At 45.1% G+C, this 18,401-nt stretch overlaps 5 protein-coding genes across 5 annotated transcripts; 3 read left to right on the forward strand and 2 right to left on the reverse strand.

Annotated features, from left to right (window-relative positions):
- Positions 1 to 1,645: 1,645 nt before the first annotated feature.
- On the forward strand, positions 1,646 to 3,520 carry C7M61_001215 (uncharacterized protein; the record flags this gene model as incomplete). Its single annotated transcript, XM_024856632.1, has 1 exon — positions 1,646 to 3,520. One exon carries the CDS (start codon positions 1,646 to 1,648, stop codon positions 3,518 to 3,520), a length of 1,875 nt encoding a protein of 624 aa, XP_024716231.1.
- An 893-nt stretch (positions 3,521 to 4,413) lies between these two features.
- STV1 (Stv1p) lies at positions 4,414 to 7,281 on the reverse strand (the record flags this gene model as incomplete). Its single annotated transcript, XM_024856633.1, has 1 exon — positions 4,414 to 7,281. One exon carries the CDS (start codon positions 7,279 to 7,281, stop codon positions 4,414 to 4,416), a length of 2,868 nt encoding a protein of 955 aa, XP_024716232.1.
- A 1,532-nt stretch (positions 7,282 to 8,813) lies between these two features.
- C7M61_001217 (ubiquitin ligase complex subunit) lies at positions 8,814 to 11,079 on the forward strand (the record flags this gene model as incomplete). The annotated part of the gene is made up of 2 exons (XM_024856634.1): positions 8,814 to 11,047; positions 11,073 to 11,079. The coding sequence occupies 2 exons, from the start codon at positions 8,814 to 8,816 to the stop codon at positions 11,077 to 11,079; spliced, it is 2,241 nt and encodes a 746-aa protein (XP_024716233.1).
- A 137-nt stretch (positions 11,080 to 11,216) lies between these two features.
- On the reverse strand, positions 11,217 to 15,368 carry DNA2 (bifunctional ATP-dependent DNA helicase/ssDNA endodeoxyribonuclease; the record flags this gene model as incomplete). The annotated part of the gene is made up of 1 exon (XM_024856635.1): positions 11,217 to 15,368. The coding sequence occupies one exon, from the start codon at positions 15,366 to 15,368 to the stop codon at positions 11,217 to 11,219; it is 4,152 nt and encodes a 1,383-aa protein (XP_024716234.1).
- Positions 15,369 to 16,188: 820 nt separating this feature from the next.
- Positions 16,189 to 17,718, forward strand: NOP5 (RNA-processing protein; the record flags this gene model as incomplete). The annotated part of the gene is made up of 1 exon (XM_024856636.1): positions 16,189 to 17,718. The coding sequence occupies one exon, from the start codon at positions 16,189 to 16,191 to the stop codon at positions 17,716 to 17,718; it is 1,530 nt and encodes a 509-aa protein (XP_024716235.1).
- Between the last annotated feature and the right edge of the window lie 683 nt (positions 17,719 to 18,401).

Raw genomic sequence — 18,401 nt, forward strand, 5'->3', positions numbered from 1 at the left:
GCGCATACGCTCACGTCAAAGACGCATGCAAGGCGAAGCCCGGAAAGAGAGTAAAGTGCCGCGGTACGACGCAAGCATGCATTGGGGGCGCAGACAAGCCGTTTGTGTGTACTAATAAGGCGTTTCGGCGCCTGCGGCTCCTGCGCAGAGATACAGCTCAAGCATGTAACATAATGCACCTACTTCGTGAGCGCAGCTTTGTGACCGGTAGTCACGATACTCCTTTGCACGGGGGCACCTTCATGAAGGGACCCTTGCAGATCATTCGGATCCTCCATTCACCCTGAGCTGGGAAAGGCTCGACTTTCGACGTGGGCTCATGCTGCTTGGAAAAGTCACTTTACCCCCCTCGTTACCCTCGTTACTGCTGCGCGGCAGGAAAGGACCCTTGCCTATCGGCGGAATGCGCCGCCTTTTTGCACCGGCTACATAAACTGAGAAGCACCGTATAAGGTGCAGCTTCCCTATCACCGACGCCCCAGTGTTTGACCAGGCTTTTGTCATTCTTCGAGAATGAACTAAAGCACAAAAATAGGAAGTTTTTTACGTGGGAGCAAAGAAGCAAAGAAGCATGTCGTTCACAATGCAACTCAGCCAGGGGCCCGGTGTACCAGTCTCCAACAGCAATATTTCCTTCCCAACCCTGCGTTTTTCTTTTCCTCCATTTTAAGCCCTCACCTGCGAGGTGGACTCAGCCGGTGATTGCCTAACCGTGATACTTTTGCTGGATGCACATTTGCAACATCGCATGGCAGCATGGGCCAATTGCTTGCCCGGATCGCTCCGTCTCCTGGTTGCACCTTCAATAAACCCGGTCTGCGGTACTCCTGACGTCCTTAGCGGGATCAGGTTCCCGTCCATTGTATCGCGAGGGGCCATTCGTCAGCGACCATTCATCATGTTTTGTTTTTTGTTTAGCCTCAGGCTCTCCCAAGCATTTTCTTTGTAATCGCCCACCCCACACAACCATAATAAAAAGGTTCCAGTTGGAAAACCCTAATGTTGGTTATGTTCAAACCTTTGTGTACAGAGAGAACGGCATCTGCCGTTCGTGCAGAAATGGCTGTAGGCCCATTTACGCTTGTACAAAATTCTTGGGGCACACAATGCGCGGATCCATGGTGCTTCTTTCTCTTTGAATATGCTCAGATCAAACCTTCTGCTTAAGATCGTACTTTGCCTTCTCCATTTGTCTTTATCCCCGCCGCTTTCCTCTTTGCTGCCCCACTTCAGGGTCTTATTCCGTCACTCAACTCGTTATTTTTTTCGCTTGTGTTACTCCGGCAGCGCTGCTCAACTCACTATATAACTCAGATCGCTCTCTTTGTCATTCGATTTCCCCCCCCTTTTTTTGCTTTCCTCCAAACATCTTTTTTCCTTCTTGCCTCGTCACATCCCCGACAAACAGTCTGGTCTACTCGTCGAGTCAACTTCAACTCATCGATTATCCTGTTCATTCGTTCGCCCCATATCTTTGTCGAAACCATTCGCCTTGGGTAATTTGATGCGGAAAGTTGTCTCCCTCCACCAAACATACTCCCAGATAATCCCATTAAATACTCCCTAACAGCTCGGAAAGTATCCTTTATTTCCCCATTGGCCTTTTGAACGCTCAATCGGCCCGCTACATATATGTTTCCCTGGCATGTCAGACTATTCTGTATCTGATAATGAAGTTTTGGAAAAAGACGATACCGATACCAGGCAATCCAGAAGCACCTCCGAATCCCTCAGACTGGGTTCCTCGAGTTCCAAGAGCAATATAGCTCCCTACACGGTTCTGGACTACTATGAGCTTACCCTCCCGCTTATAAATGGCCGTTGCCTTCAGTCACTGAATGTCCACTCCTTCCTCCGAACCTTGGTTGATTTCCTGCTCCTACATTCCTTCCAGCTTAAGGCGCTTCAGAAGCGTGAAATTAAGCTTGCAGACTTGTCACTACACACTTTTGGCAATGACTTGCAGGGTCTACTAATAAAGTCGGTTCTTCCCAAGACCACGCAAACTCAATATACCGCTCGCCTCCGACACAAGCTTGTGGAATTGTGCCCCATTTTCATCCTTGCCATGTACATGTTTGCCCGGTTCCATGTCCCCGACACTTACGGAGAATACGATCTCACCGAGGAACTGTTGCAACATGAGCAATTCCTAGACTACAAGCTTCTCAATGGTGGCAACAAATTGCGCCCCCTTTCCTACTCCCAGCAATACAAAGCATCCACAAAGATCCTCAAAATTAATGACAAGTTCAAGCCAATTCACTTGGGAAAAATCCTCACGTCTCAGTACAACACGGACCCAGAATTGGGCCTTGTTTCTGAAAGCACCATGAACCTCAAATGCCTGAGCCACTCGATCGACAACATCCAAGTCGAGACTCTCTGCAACTTTGCCGGGTTTGAAAACGAGAAGTCTTACAGCATTGAGAGGGCAAAACGAGAGCCTCCCGCTTCGGTTGTCGAACAAATCTTTCCGTTCCTTAACAAACACACATACGGCCAAAACGCTGAATTCGACAAATTATTCCGTCTTCTAGACTACATCAGGAAGACGCTTGTCCAGGACATGGTGGAAGTGAAGAAAAGATTCCCAGAAAATCTTATATGTGAGCATGCAATTTTTTCTTCCCAGGAGTTTTGTGATTTCGCTGGAATTTCGAAGGAGCAAAACGACAACTTCACTCGCAAGTCTATTGAATCCACCCCCGAGTCATCCTACACAACTTCACCCGAATTGGCCGAGAATGATATTCTTAAAGATGTTGAGGTGCCCAATTCAATTCCAAAAAAACGTCGGGCGTCGAATGACCACCCGTTTGAAGGAAGGAAACGGATAAGGCATCTCGAGAAAATGGTGAGTCAGATGCAAAAATTACAAGAGTCGATGGCTAGGGAGATGGCGCAGTTCATCGAGCAGCAGTCTGCCCAAATAGACGAGCAAACAAATACTTTGAAGAAGCTCATGAGCAGCACCGACGGTCTTTCCATCCTTTTGGCCACCAGGAACCCCAACACAACAGCATACACTAAGCAAATTCTTGACCAGAATAATGCTCATTTAACTCAACTCAATCGCCAACTTGCTCAAAGCAATAGCGATGGTCTTAGCATTTCACTGAAGTGGAACTCTCAGGTGCAACAAATTGGGCTACAATCGAGCCAATACCACGAAAAATACGGTGAAGCACGTATGCGGGTACTAATGTCAACGCCCCTTTCTGAGGTGGAAACCGTGGATGAGGTCTTTAGCAACTTTGCCTTGTGGCACCGCTCCCTAGCCGATCACAATATCTCATTGGACGAATGGGCGGCTGCTCATAACGCAGACGACCGCTCCTTGCTTGATACTAGAACAGCGCTTGTGAGATTTTTGGAGACAGAAGCAGCCAAGCGCCAAGTACCTGTTCAGGTCATGATTGGCAAGTTGCAGGCGAAGTTGCAAAATCAGAAGTTGTCTATGGTATTGCCCGACATGGGTAAACAAATCCTCGCAGGTGGCACCATCATGCTCGACTGAGATGCGCCATTGAGCAATAATGACCAATAAGGGGTACTTCAAGGAAAGTCACTTTTTTTTGTTACCAACTGATTAGTCCTAATTGGGGAGATTTCATTTCGTATTTGGGTCTATCCCGTACGAAAAGCCTAATTATGTGCCACTGACTAATATTTCACGAAGATCGACGACGCTATAACATCAGATTTGAATGTGTTACTATAATTTGATTTCGGTGATTTTACGAGCATCTTGCCCCAAGGTGTTCTTGAGAGAAACACAGCCGATGTTACACGTTAACTCCGAACCTGTTAGCCGAACATGCGAGCTGATAATTACGACACCGGTCATTCGGCTTTCTTTCCAAGAGCACCTACCAGAGGTCTCCTCAAAGAGAACCAGGGCGACTCTCGTCATGAATGTCTATTGTCGTCCGTAGAACTAGGAAAATTCTTTAGAAACGCATTGTCTGACGAGGAGAGATGTAAGGGCCAAAGTAGACAATCTCGTGAAGTTGCGGGTGGTACAATCCTCTATTTCCTATTTAAGCACACCCTTTTTCGGTGCTTGCAATCTATGCCATTCGGCTCTCAAATAAGGACCCTTGCTGAAGCAACGCGCATAAACCGCATAAAGCATGTTACATCCAGGCCAAAGGAGAGGAGCTGTGCTGCTCCGTGCAGCATGCATTGCATGTGGATGCATGCATTGGAGTTCACTGAGCGAATCGCGAGATGAATTCTAGGAGCGCAAATGCTTCTGTCTAACGGTTATATCTCATCAATTTGCCAACTTCATCTCGGACGAACGCGAAAAATTGTTCTCGCATAATGGCTAGCTCCAATTTGTACCATTTCTAGGTTAAAGATCACCATTGCAGGTTAATAATTAATTGCACAAACGGTGATCGTCGATCAAAGCTCTATATTTTTAAACGAATAAGGTTCAAACAAGTAGCCTTCGCCCTCGAAAAATTTCGACATCGCCTCAACCCAGTGCAAACGCAAAGAATGCAACATTGCAGAAGTACCTTCCATCATGACTAAAATACATAACGTCAATGTAAACCACATGGCAAACAAAAAGAAGGTCATGATGATACCAGCAGTTCCCGTTGCACCAAATGCGTTTTGAATGGTCATTGTCCACAAGACGCTAGATAACTGAGCGTGAGCCAATGACAAAGCCCACAACCTCAAGTAGGACGCTGTGTGAGAAACGCAATTAAGACAGAACTCAATAGTGTGGATCACTTGATGGATGACAATATCCATGAAGTTAAACTCCTCGCCCTCGCCACCATGGCCTGAATTTCCAACCATAGGCTCGATATCGTTAGGGAAATGGAATGCCTCGTTTAACAAGTCGACCTCGTCATCTGGATGCAAGCCGACAGTTTCGGAATTGACTTCGCCATTAGGAACCAAAGCTTCCTCCTCTTCTTGAAGTTGTAAAGCATGATGTCTCTGGGAATGAACATCGCTGTAACCAGCATCTTTAGCCTTAAGGTTCTCTCTTCTGAGAATCATTGGTTTGTAGACTAACAACCATGGGACACAACACAAGGCAAGAAGAACCAATATCACCTGAACCACAGCTTGGCCCTTGTATAAAGGATCCTCAATACTTCCAGGAGCGAGGAACATATTGATAAGCATGTTCAACAACCCTGGAGGCTGACGATTTGTGCCAAACCAATCAACACACCATTTGTAAACAATCGTCAACGATAAGTAACCGAAGATACTTTGCATGAAGATAAGACCAGGAATAAAATTGCCGATAATGTCAACACGCGAGTTGAAAAAACGGTAGTTGACCAAGCTGAAAAAGTAAGAATATGTCATGTGGATGTAACCCATGAGAACCGACATCTTCATCTTGTAAGAGTTGGTGAAAAGCAAACCATTCTCAGCGCCGTGCCATGCCCAATCAAGACCGATTGGATAAACACTAGTACCCTTTCTGGTGGCAACCAATGGTACACTGCTGTTCAACGATGGCTCGAAATTCTCGGGGAACTCCCACTTCCAAGTCGAGTTGAAGATAGTCATCGACTTTGAGAATATATCGTTGTACAACAAACCTGTGAATATGGAGAAGAAACCCATAAGAAGCATGATGTATCTGCCGCTATAAGCCATTCCCAAGATCTCGTCCATCTTTCTCATGGAGTCGAAATGCCTTTCGTTTTTCACGAAATACAAAGCGATTAAGAGGACGATGAAACCATGACCTAAATCACCAAACATAATAGCGAACATGAAAGGGAACGTGACAATTGTGGCCAAACCTGGGTTGACCTCTTGATACGAGGAGATTCCGTACGTGTCGACAATTGACTGGAATCCCAGTGTAAACTTGTTCGTCTTGTGGTATGTTGGTGGAGTTCTTGTTGTTGCAAGTTCATTGAGTACTGCAACAAAGTTGAAGTCCTGGTCATCGTTGTCGTTGTCATCATCACTATCTTCGTCATTACCATGTTGGTCTTCATTACCAACAGCAAACAATGGCGGTGCGCTTGCTCCTTGATTATTTAAGGTATCATTGGAGAGCGAGATTTCTGAGTTCAGCACCAAAGGATTGTTGGCGGAGGCTGTCTTAGCACGCACTAAGTTTTTTAGTGCTCGACGGATGTTCTCCACTTCAGAGCGAGGAATCCAGCCCTCACCCACTAAGCACCGCCTAGTGCTATCTTCATCGAATTTGTTGAGTTCCTCAAAAATTGAGCGCTCCCTTTTCACGACATAGTACCAGTCTGGGTACTTCTCTTGGAAGACAAGAAGCTCTGTGATCAAATGACTTTTTGTAGACTCGACGACATTATTTAAATCTTCAATCTTGGCATTGAGTTCATTTAAGGTGGCAAGTCTTCCGCCGGCACCACCCCCGGTGTTGTCATAAATATGACCATCTAAAGAGTTAATGATTCTGCGCACACGCTCTCTCAAGTACTCACCGTGGATGTAGATTATGAAGACACTCTTGTGTACGAGATCGGATTGTCTTTCTAGAGATTCTGGGAGCAACTCGTCGATTGGGATGTCGTTGAAGTACAAGTTACCTCTTAACGTTCTCCACAAGATCTTTCTCAAGATTGGGATCTTATCTCTCGAAACAACACCACAAATTGAATTGAATAAACTGTTGCCATCTAAGTTCGTACTAGTTTCGTGAATGGAATTGCGGTCTATCTCGAAGGAATCAGAGTTTCTTCCCTCATTGAGCAATGCCTCTTCGTCGTCGTCCTCGATCTCAAATTGACGGAATTCGTCATCGGCGTCCTGATTTGATGGCACCAATGAGGATTTGTGGAAATTGTGAACGGAATTTATAACATGGCGATTCTCCAAGTACTTGTATTTCTTAAGCTCCAAAGCCGAGTGTGAGTCGTCGAGGTGCTTGATCTTGTCATGAAAAGCAGCCACGCGCTCCTTGATCTCCTCCATTTCAGATGCTGTAGGCAAGGGATTCTCGTCAGCCACAAGATTGGCGAACGGATCACCCTTGAACGTTGAGTACTTGGCCATCATGCTGAACAAAAATGTCAAGTTCAACTCCACGACATCTATATTCCTTAGCTCGGTGATAAATGTACGCTGAAAAGCTGTTAACTTGGCATTGAGATCTCTGAAATGGACTTGACCCAAATTTCCTAGCGTAAAGACCAAATCACGGGCCAACTCCATCGTCACGTAAAATTGCACGAGAGTCATGGGAGCAGACCGAAAGATCGCCTCATTGGACTGGTAGGCCGGCTTTTTTGAGTTGAAAAGCTGCATGGTTTCCTCTATAATACAGGTGGAAAGCCTAGATAGCGTGGGCCAGTTTTAAAAGTAAGATGGTCCTTGGACCGTGTATAGGTGGAAATTAGTTGGTGTTAGACCCTCTACTTGTTAACAGCAAATGCATACAGTTCGAAAAGTCTCACTCAAAGTGTATCCTGCAGAGAGCTTAATACGGTCCGAATTTCTTAGCCATGTATAGAGCACCCAATGACAGCATCGGGAAAAAACCTTGAGAAAGCCGAGCTGTCGCTTCGACTGAAGAGAGTAGCGAAGTCTTTGTGACTAAAATTGGTGAAAGTTTCGGAGATTCGGAGGCTTAAGAGTCGCGTGAAGAGATTTCTTAACAACAATGCGGTGTACGGGTCCTCTTCACTGGCTGGTTCCACACTGCCGCTTTACTTTGTTGGCGCTTGGGGCCAAGTGTCAAGGTGGTCTCGTGCCAGCTGGGCCGTTATTAAGACCAGGCTGGTAATATGTGGTGTAAAGGTGTTATCTCGGCGCGCCGCTCCGACCCCACAGATTTTGCAACCGTGGCGCTTTATTTGAGGGTTTTGTAGCACAAACTCAAGATTGTTTTTTTTACTGGAGTTTTTGATTGCTTCACAATGTGTTTCGGTAATGCGCTTCCTCTTGTTGTGTCGTTTATGCTCGATTGAAATTACGTCATAGGATGAGTCCGAACAGGAATAACTGCTTGCAGGCCTCATGAATGAGTGAAAAGTAGATGGCTGGCAGTTCAGCACATGACACTTTTTTAGTATTGTGGAATCACGGAGACACCAGTTTGGAAGTTGCCTAATTTATTTTCTTTCAAGTATTCAGCGAAGCCTTGGTTTTCTATGGGCCGAAAAGGGTCTGATCTCACAGATTATGAGCGGGCTTTGTAGAATTTTCCATAATATCACCGCTTCGTACATAAACGCGTAAAGTACATCAAGTAACCATACAAGCCTATCCGAAAGTGGATTAAACGGATACATCAAGCCCAGAGACTAATAACGAATCAAACACATTTATGACACAAAATGAGGAAAAGAATGATCCGGGAATTATGGTAAAGTCTCAATAACCCTTATGTGCCTCTTCTATCACCTGCATTGGGTCAAATATCGTTGAGTAAAGCGCAATTTAACCCCGAAGTTGGCTCCAAAACAGTTCACAGAACCAGAACATTATTCCTTGCACACACATATCTTTCGTGCCAATAAGAAAAAACATCAAAGGCAGTCATCAGAGTATGCCACTGCTGATCAAGTCTGTCCTTTTAAGCTAGCAAGTCACGTGATCTCGAATTGCAAGATTCCTCCAGGGGTTTCCTTCAGAAGCTAGAGTGGTTTGTATTCCATTTTAGCAACATCGTCTAGCCTGCATTTCAAATATCTCCCATTTTGTCAGCCTCTGCCGCCATTACGTCTTCGGGTTAGGTTTACGACGTTGGCGCCTGCACACGACTGGTACGTCTTGAACACCACGACGTAACTTAACGAAATCAAATCTCCCCATATTGACCAAAAGGCCCCTTCCACATGCTTTTGCTTTGGCTCTTGAACTTCTCGTTTTGGATTCTTCGAGCAGCTGCAGCACAGCAACCCCAAGCTGTGGTGAAGGAGGCAACTTCTGCGGATCTGCCTCTAGAACGCCTTCGACTATTCATCGAGACAAACTCCCATAGACGGAAAAACAGAAAGCCTCTATACACGGAGAAGCTGATCCAGGATAATGTCTTCATCCCACAGTATGACACAGCGCTACAAGACTATGAGGGCTCGCCATATCATGATAATTACTACACCAGTTTTGAGACGGCGGCACTTAGATTCATTGAAGATGCTGAGGCCTCCGCTACTCAGGAAACATACGTGTATTTGGCTGATCTATATATGTTCGGCCAGTCTGACATAAGAGTCAATTACACGAAAGCGCTACATTACTACGAGGCGGCCGTGAAGAATTCAGCACACGATCATGCCTACTTCATGCTAGGCTTTATTTACTCTACAGGCATGTTCGGCGAAATTCAGAAAGATAAAGCAAAATCCAATTTATATTATCAGTTTGCAAGTGAGAACGGTAATCTCAATGCCACCATCGTCCTTGCTAACAAGTACCTTCACGGCATTGATAGGCCGCCCAACTGCGACTTATCAAAGTTTTACTACTCCAGACTAGCCCGTGTCACTAAGAAGAATCAACTTGACTCCACATGGCTTCCTGATTCTCGCACAGCGTTTCACAATATTCGTATTGCTGACTTTAACGGCGGACTATACGGTCGCAAAGTGAGTAATCAGTTTCTGTCCTTTCAAGCTTCGGCAGACTATGATGCAGCAAAGCGCAAGCATCTTGAGGATAATGACTATAACCATGATCCTGACCTCCGTGATCTTTACTATGATGCCTTGGCATCCTATACTGGAACTCGCTTCACTCCTATGAATCTCTCTGTTGCTCATGATCTAGCAGGGAAGTGCTTGGCGCACGCTAAAGTGAAGTTTGGTAAGAATAGTGGGATATATGTCAGCGAGGAGGACAGAAATATGTGGTCTCGATGTGCTTGTTTGCTCGGTAATTTGTACCTTGAAGGAGGTCACGGTGAGCGCAATATCGAGAAAGCATTCAAGTACCTAGAGTTCGGAAACCGTATCATTGATAGTAGATACACCAGAACTCAACTTGGAAAGTTCCACACTCTTGATCCTATCACAGAGGGCACTTTGAGTTCGAATTGCTCGAGGCACTTGTCCACCGCTGCCAAATATCTGTCACTAGAAGCCACATATCTTCTCACTCAATGGATGGCTGTTGCAAATCCTACGCTGCCCTTTCTTATTCATAACACAGAACAGACCTTTGGTTCTTGGCGTGACCTTAGCCACAGAAATTATTATGATGCATTTTTCTACTACGCTGATGCCATGGAAACAGGTGTTGGGGCATCTCCCACTGATGATTTACATTGCTCTACGATCGTCACATACTACAAAATGTTTGTCGAGCGCTCTGAGAAGGAACTTTTCCCCCACCTAAAATATGCATTCAACGAGTTCATTCATGGCAGCTTCAAAAATGCCCTTCTCGGATACCTGTTAGCAGCGGAGCAAGGATTCAGGCATTCACAAGTTAGCGCAGCATATCTTTTGTACCAGGCGGATAATCTTTTTTCATTGCATCCCAAAACGTTCGACACTGATAGACTCGAAAGTGCGATGTCTTACCTTGAACTCGCTTCCCTTCAGGATGATGTCGATTCGACCATTGCCTTGGGTGACATCAATTACAGCGGTGTGAAATCAGCAAATATTCCAAAAGACTTTGGAAAAGCGTTTTCCTATTACTCAAGAGCAGCAACGGCTCAATCATCTCATGGTTGTTTCAAGCTTGGTCATATGTACGAGTATGGTCTTGGCTCTGCCAATGCAACTGTTGACTATCATATGGCAAAACGATATTATGATCTCAGTCTGAAGTATACCCTGGACTCCCCGTTCTATGAAGTTTCACGCTTGAACACATACCCAATGAGTCTTGCATTATTGCGCTTGAGATTAAAGCTACTCTTCAGCCGCGACAAGAAAGATGTGGATAAAGCTGGCTGGTTCAGTACATTTAAGTCGCTAGGTAGATCCCAGGATAGCATAGATGATGATGCGAGCGACGAAAGAGCAATTCAAAGGTCCACTGCCCATTTTGAAGGAACCGAGATAGAGGAAGAGGACGACTATGAGGTTTTTGACTACATAGTTCTCCTCCTTACAATTGTGTTCTTCGTCTTCGTATTCGTTCAGAACGTGAGGGGGCAAATGAGACGTGCTGCTAATGGCCAAAATCAACCAAATCAGCAAGCAAACGTCGAGAACCAAAATCTTGGATTTCGTCGTGGAAACTTCGAGTTTCATTTTTTTGCTCTATAAATATGTATTAATGCATTTTCAACCTCGACAAATGTTGATGTCCATATCCTTGAAGATATCTCTCACGATGGGATGCTTCTCTAGCGTTTTACTTCCAACTTTCGTCACCTTCTTCGTGACGTTTATGTCTTTCAGGACTCTGGTGGAAGCTTCAAAGTCGTAGACACGTTTTGCGTTTGATGGAAGATGGTATATCCAATTCTTGCGTTTGAATAGGCTTATAAATTCCTTTATAGTCTCAGTGTTCGAAAGTGTCGAAAGTGAGCCAAATATGAGAAGCTTGGACCTTGCTCGAGTAAGCGCAACGTTCATTCTTCGCCAATCCTTGATGAGATCTCCAGCTTTCCTTTCTTTGTTCGATCTGACAAGGGAAATTATTATGCAATCCTTGTCTCTGCCCTGGAAACGATCTGCGGTTAGAATCTCCAACGATGGGCGATGCCTGAATGCCTCTGTTAACACCTTCAACTGAGAGCGATACAATGTCATCACGCCAATACTGCTCTCCTTGACCCCACAAGCACATAGTGCTTCGACAGTTTCTCTGATCAATGCAACCTCAGTTAAGTTTGTCACATTGTCTCCTGTAATGGATTCATACCCTTCCAAAGAGTCGTGATTGAGAAAAAGGCACTTCGTCTCCTCTCTGAGTGCTTCGTCCAACCAACGGTCGGCAATTGATTCATCGTCTTTGACCCCTGAGGCGATGTTATTGATGTTAGGTATCCTTAGACATTGTTTGCCAACCTCTGTGGAACCACACTTCAATTTCCCATCATACACTAAAGCATTTGAAAGTAACATGATCTCCTCGCACATTCTGTATTGGTATGTGAGCTCACAAACGCTCTCCGGATGTTCATTCGCAAGTTTCTGAAAAAGCGAGGTTGACAAACCAGACTTTACTTCGGCATTGGGATTAATGACAAGTGGTGGAAGCTGAAAATGATCACCAACAAGAACAAATTTGTCGCATAGGGCCAAAGGACCGAGTGAAAGTGGAAGGGACACCTGCGAAGATTCATCGATGATGCAATAGTCAAAATGTTCACGAACACTGAATGCAATGTCACCTATAGCAAGACAAGTTGCCCCAACAACCATAGGCCCTCTGTAAACGAGTTCAAAGTCATCGAAAGAGTCCACAGGACAATCCTCAGAACCGGGAATATATGGTTTGATATCCTGATGAATTCTTGAAGCATTTCCGACCCGTAGAAAGTCAACACCAAGGCCTCTCAATTTCAATAAAATGTTGTCAACAGCTGAATTGGTGTAAGAACATAGGAGAACTGACTTTCCTTTACTGCTGAGGTCTTTGATCAAATGCGCAATCAACGTTGTTTTACCGGTACCAGGCATGCCAAGTATAAGAGTGTAATCTTGACTTGCTAAGACTCTATCCATAGCATGTTTCTGGTCCTCGTTGAATTGCGGATCAACGACGTTCTGTGTTGACTTTTCAAAAATAGGGGCTCTTGAATCAACTATAAGTTCCCGTCTTTTGGAATCACCTGATTTCAAGAATAAGTTAAGCAAATTATATCTTGCCACGCCCATCCCATAAAACATTTCGTCCTTATCAATGCGAAATACCACTGCGGATTTGAACTCTTGTGAATTTTGTTGACTTGCTTTCAAAACACTTGCCCTATGGAATTTATCTGTTTTCAGAGAGGTCGGAATTATGCGTCTTCTGGTGGAAACGGTGATTGAGTCAGGCCATACTTCTCGAACATATCCTTGCGAGAGGGCGAATCGGCCCTGATCGTCACTGATCACAACCTTATCGTTTTTGGTAATCTGGGTATTTTGCATCGATTTGAATAGCGTTCCGGGCTTTCTCTCGAAGGTGTAGAAAAATAAGCCGCTCTCCTCCGATTGCCTTTGGCCTGAGATGACAAGGTCTGCGATAGCCTTTCCACGTTCAGTTTCCCGCTCTTGAGCTGTGTAGACCCAAAGATCGCGATTGAACTTATCCAAGAAATGCTCCTCTTGTGTGAGTAACTCATTCCAGTATTTAAAAAATGCAGCATAATGTGGCTTTCCATCAAAGTGTAGCATAAGATTGTCGTACACTTCTTTGTCAATACCGCTATCATCAGCAGTTCCATCCTCTGTGATTCGGTTCAAAGTCATACAAGCCTCCTGAATCATACACTTATCACATTTTTGCTGTCTCATCAAGTCTGGTAAATCGTTTTGACCACTTTTTAGAAAAAATGATATTTGATTGCGAAGATGTATGAGTGACTTGAGATCAGGTACTGAAATGTCGTGTTTCGTCGTCAGACCTTCTTCCAGTGCATACACCAAAAGAAATGAAGATATGTCGAAGTTATATCTATCCTTGAAAAGGAGCGAGTATAGTGCAGCTTGTGCTTGATGACTAAGGTAAGGCCGGCTGGTTTTGATTTCCATTGGAAGAAGTGCCTGGGACGTGGAAAATTCTCCCTTGAAATTTGCTTTGAGTGTTACATCAACCATACCCTTCAATCCAAACATGGGTGACCATACACTTTCTTCAAGGTCTAAACCGTCAGCGACGGAAAACCTAATTTTTTGATTTCTTTGATTCGTTGGAATTTCAACAGGGGGTTTCTTGTAGAAAGTTTGAAACCACAATGTGATGAATGGAAGACGTTCTCGTATCATTCCTTTTAACTCACTGACCACGTCTCCTATCATGTAAATTTCTATGAGGCGCCCGTTGATTTCATTTTCAAGTAGCTCCTCGAGATACGTATTATCAAACCTTTCAGTGATGAAGCAAGTTTGGAAGATTTCATGCACAATTGTACCGGTCAAAAGCGGTAGCGTGGAATAGCCGGGAAACTTGAAGCGTTTCATGATGACCGTTTTTCTAGGACAGAATAGTTGATCCGCCACCACTGTTGATGTTACTAATACATCGGGATTCCATATTAGCAAGTTATGCGAGTCATCAACTAGTTTAGGTGTATCTGGGCAGGTCAAAATGACATGAATTATGTCGTTGGCCTGAATGCTGAGTTCGGACGAGGCACCCCTCACGATAAGTCTACCTTGAGTGCCCTCCTTGTCTTTCACTGAGAGAATCAATTGTTTTCTCTTGTGGTTTTGGAAGGAATAGACGCCCTGAAAGACTGAAACAACCTCATACCTTATGAAGTCTGATCTTGAAAATGACACCTTTGCTCCGATGTCTTCTCTCTTCTCTGCCTTGATGGATTTTTGAAGCTTGTCTAAAAGAACCTCTTCCTTCAGGCCATGTTTTGGTTGATGCTGTGTTGTCGAGACCCTCTTTTCCAAGTCCTCAATATCGATCTCATCGGTGAAAGGGTCAGACTCTGCGAAAGAATCGTCGTTGCCTGTTTCCAATGGTATACTGGTGCACTGCACCGCTGGTTTGGCTGCTTGTTTTTGAGTAGCTACCGCAGTGGAAAATTGTTCCACGTTCAAAGTGGCTAAAACTGAATCGTCGTCAGAGAACGGGTCTTCCTCAGACTCATCATCCGCTTTAGATGCAACATGTGGCTTTTTGAAGGTTGTTTCGGGTGTCGTTTGAGGCAGATTAGTGGCGAATCTATCAATCCACGTATTTAGCCTTGAGAGAGACGGCGTGCTGAATTGATCGGGGGAAGGCGTCTTCTTTGACGTAATGCAAGTGGGATCGAACAGTTTCGACCTCTCTAACGTGGGGCTCACGTTTAGGTGTGCTTTGTTTGCATGAGCTTGAGCTGTCTTCGGAGTTTGAGAAAGTACATTCTCGAACCCGAGGCCGTATTTCGAGAGAAACGAGTCTGTCACCTCATTATTCATTGCGGGTGTCACGGTCTCAGAAGCACCAGAACGCGTATTAAGCTTATCACCATTCTTCAAAGGCGATGAAAGGATACATCTGGTATCGACCTGACGACGCGGACTAGCTCCTCCACGCCATCTCACACCTTCAAAACTGTCATCTGAGCTCTGTTCAGGTAAAGCCTTGATGTTTTGAATTGCCGGTTGTTCAGGCGTTCTGTTTGTGTTTTGTTCGGTGCCTTGTTTGGTCTGACACTCGTCTTGCCTCTTTCTGGGGTTGAAAGATAGCGTGTTTTGTGGTTGGAAAAAATATGTTGTTTTGCGTGCTTTAGTTTTCTTAAGGTCCAGCTCTGGGCGTAACGGCTGGTGGTTTGGTCTTTTGTCCATCACGGACACATAGGTTGGGTAACTAGCACTTCAGATCAATAGAGATCTAGGACGTGTAGTGCGTATGCGTAGGGAGCGTGTATGCGAAAACAATACTGATGAGATAAAACAGAATCAGAAATTTACTCAACCGACGGGGATAAATAAATGTTTGAAGACTAGCAAGTGTGATGGAAAAATTTATGGGCGATATTGGTGAATCGCTATCGTTTGTTGTTGAACTTATCCTAGAATTAGAGTACCTGAGGGGTGTGGAAGGAATGGCTGCGAAAAGGGTACTACTCAGCACAAGCATCCAATGATAGAAATGTTTTTTCTATAGGAGAGAATTGACTGGGATATCTGGTTCAATCGTGAAATTAAAGCACAAATGAGTTGTATTGGCCTATGTTATGAGGAATCTAAATATCAGTGAGTCAAAGCCCCAGATAGAGCTAATTATCACGAACAGACAAGAACATTCAGTTCCTTTCTCGCCTAGGATCCTCATCTAGCACACGATAGGTGGCCATTGTTAGCATTAAATCTCTTGGAACCCACACTTATCCACGGATAACGATAATTCATCGACCATAACTTCGAAGGCGAAAGACACTCTATCACCTATCATTCATTTCACACAAAATTTTAAGGAAATCATCTCAGTCGTCTGCATAATTGGCTTCGACTAGTAGGAGGCCAACTAGCTCTGCTGCACCCGTGCACCACTAACAACCGCTTGCACGCAGGCCAGTCGAAGTTTTTTCTCACCTCATCTCCCTCAATTTTCAATACTCAATCCCCATCTTAAACCTTTAATTCCAGATCGACACCCCACGCCATGGCTTACGTGTTGACGGAAACCGCTGCCGGTTACGCCTTGCTTAAGGCTGCCGACAAGAAGATCCACAAGTCCACCACTTTGTTCGAGGACTTGAACTCGGCTGAGAAGGTTGCCGAGCAGTTTAAGATCCATCGTTTCGAAAAGTTCCAGTCTGCCGCCAATGCCTTGGAAGAGGCCAACGCCGTCGTTGAAGGTAAGGTTTCTGACTCTTTGAAGAAGATGTTGGAGGACGTTAAGTTGGAGAAGAAGGTCACTTTGATTGTCAGTGAGGCCAAATTGGGTAATGCCATCAACAAATTGGGTTTGAACTACTCCGTTGTCTCTGACGCTGCCTCCTTGGACTTGCACAGATCTATCAGAGAGTTCTTGCCAGAGCTTTTACCCGGTTTGGACGACTCTGTTTTGAAGCAGATGTCTCTTGGTTTGGCTCACTCTATTGGTAGACACAAGTTGAAGTTCTCCGCTGACAAGGTTGACACCATGATTGTTCAGGCTATCGCTCTTTTAGACGACTTGGACAAGGAATTAAACACATACGCCATGAGATGTAAGGAATGGTACGGTTGGCACTTCCCTGAGTTGGCCAAGCTCATAACAGACTCTGTTGCTTACGCCAGAATCATCTTGACCATGGGTGTTAGATCCAACGCTGCCGAGACTGACTTGTCTGAGATCTTGCCTGAAGAGGCTGAGGAGCAGGTCAAGAGTGCTGCTGAGGTTTCTATGGGTACTGAGATCACTGATGTTGACTTGGACAACATCAAGTCTCTTGCTGAGCAGATTGTTGAGTTTGCCGCTTACAGAGAGCAGTTGTCTAACTACTTGTCTTCGCGTATGAAGGCCATTGCTCCTAACTTGACCTCTCTTGTTGGTGAGTTGGTTGGTGCTAGATTGATTGCTCACGCCGGTTCGCTTACTTCTTTGGCTAAGGCCCCTGCTTCCACCATCCAGATTTTGGGTGCCGAGAAGGCCCTTTTCAGAGCCCTCAAGACCAAGCATGACACACCTAAGTACGGTTTGTTGTACCACGCATCTTTGGTTGGTCAGGCTACCGGTAAGAACAAGGGTAAGATTGCCAGAGTTTTGGCCGCCAAGGCCGCTGTGGCTTTGAGATATGACTCGCTTTCCGAAGACAGAGACGACTCTGGTGACTTTGGTTTGGAGGTCAGATCCAAGGTTGAGTCCAGATTGAGTGCATTGGAGGGCAGAGACTTGAGAACCACCTCGAAGGTTGTCAGAGACGCCAAGAAGGTGGAGATCACCGAGGCCCAGTCCTACAACGCCGACGCCGATACCCTTGCACCTGCTGACTCTGACGATGAGTCCGATGACGAAGAGCCTAAGAAGAGAAAGAGAGACGACGATGAGGATGAGAAGGCCAGCAAAAAGCTGAAGAAGGACAAGAAGGAAAAGAAAGAGAAGAAGGACAAGAAGGAGAAGAAGGAGAAGAAAGAAAAGAAGGAGAAGAAGGAGAAGAAAGAGAAAAAGGAGAAGAAAGACAAGAAGGAGAAGAAGGAGAAGAAGTAACCGCCATGTAATTGCATCATATAATTGTAAGTTTAAGAATACAAAAAACGATAGAGAAACTGGAGTAGGAAGGTTTTGGCGACGGGCGCAGTGGGATTCTGGTCCGATCAAGGTAAATTCAGCGACAATGCCTAAGCCATGCTTAGGCTGTCAAAGCGTTGATAATAGGCTTTTGCTGTTAACCCCACTCGTCCTACTCCTCTTCCTATTGTTCGGCGTCCTTCTTCCAACCCCGATATACACTTGATCTTCCATTATTTCCTGATACAGTTGCAAGGGATGGTCCACAGTGGATTGTGCTACTTTGATACGAAAAGCAGTAGCATCCGCCGAACGCCACAGTCACCGATCGGGTCTCAGGGATGGACGAAATTTTTAGTGATGTAAAAGACAGTAAGCGCCGTGCAACAGGGTTTCAAAAAATGGGTGAACATCTGAAAATCTGTCACGGCGATTTTTTGCAGGCTTACCCCAGTCTCAGATAGTGGCGATGAAGGGCATGTTCGGACGCAGCAGTGTCTAAATGTAAAACTACGAAGAACCAAGGCGGATGCTAGCAGGCCCGTGGTCTATCAGGCTCTCGTGCATGAAAGACCAGGCGGTGTTCAGAAAACTTTGCTTTTTGTCAGATCTCAAAACTAGACATGATAGGGCGAGAATCCGGGATAACCCACGCAGCAGAT

This window comes from Candidozyma pseudohaemuli (assembly GCF_003013735.1).
Source record: "Candidozyma pseudohaemuli strain B12108 chromosome Unknown scaffold00001, whole genome shotgun sequence".
NCBI lineage: Eukaryota > Fungi > Ascomycota > Pichiomycetes > Serinales > Metschnikowiaceae > Candidozyma > Candidozyma pseudohaemuli.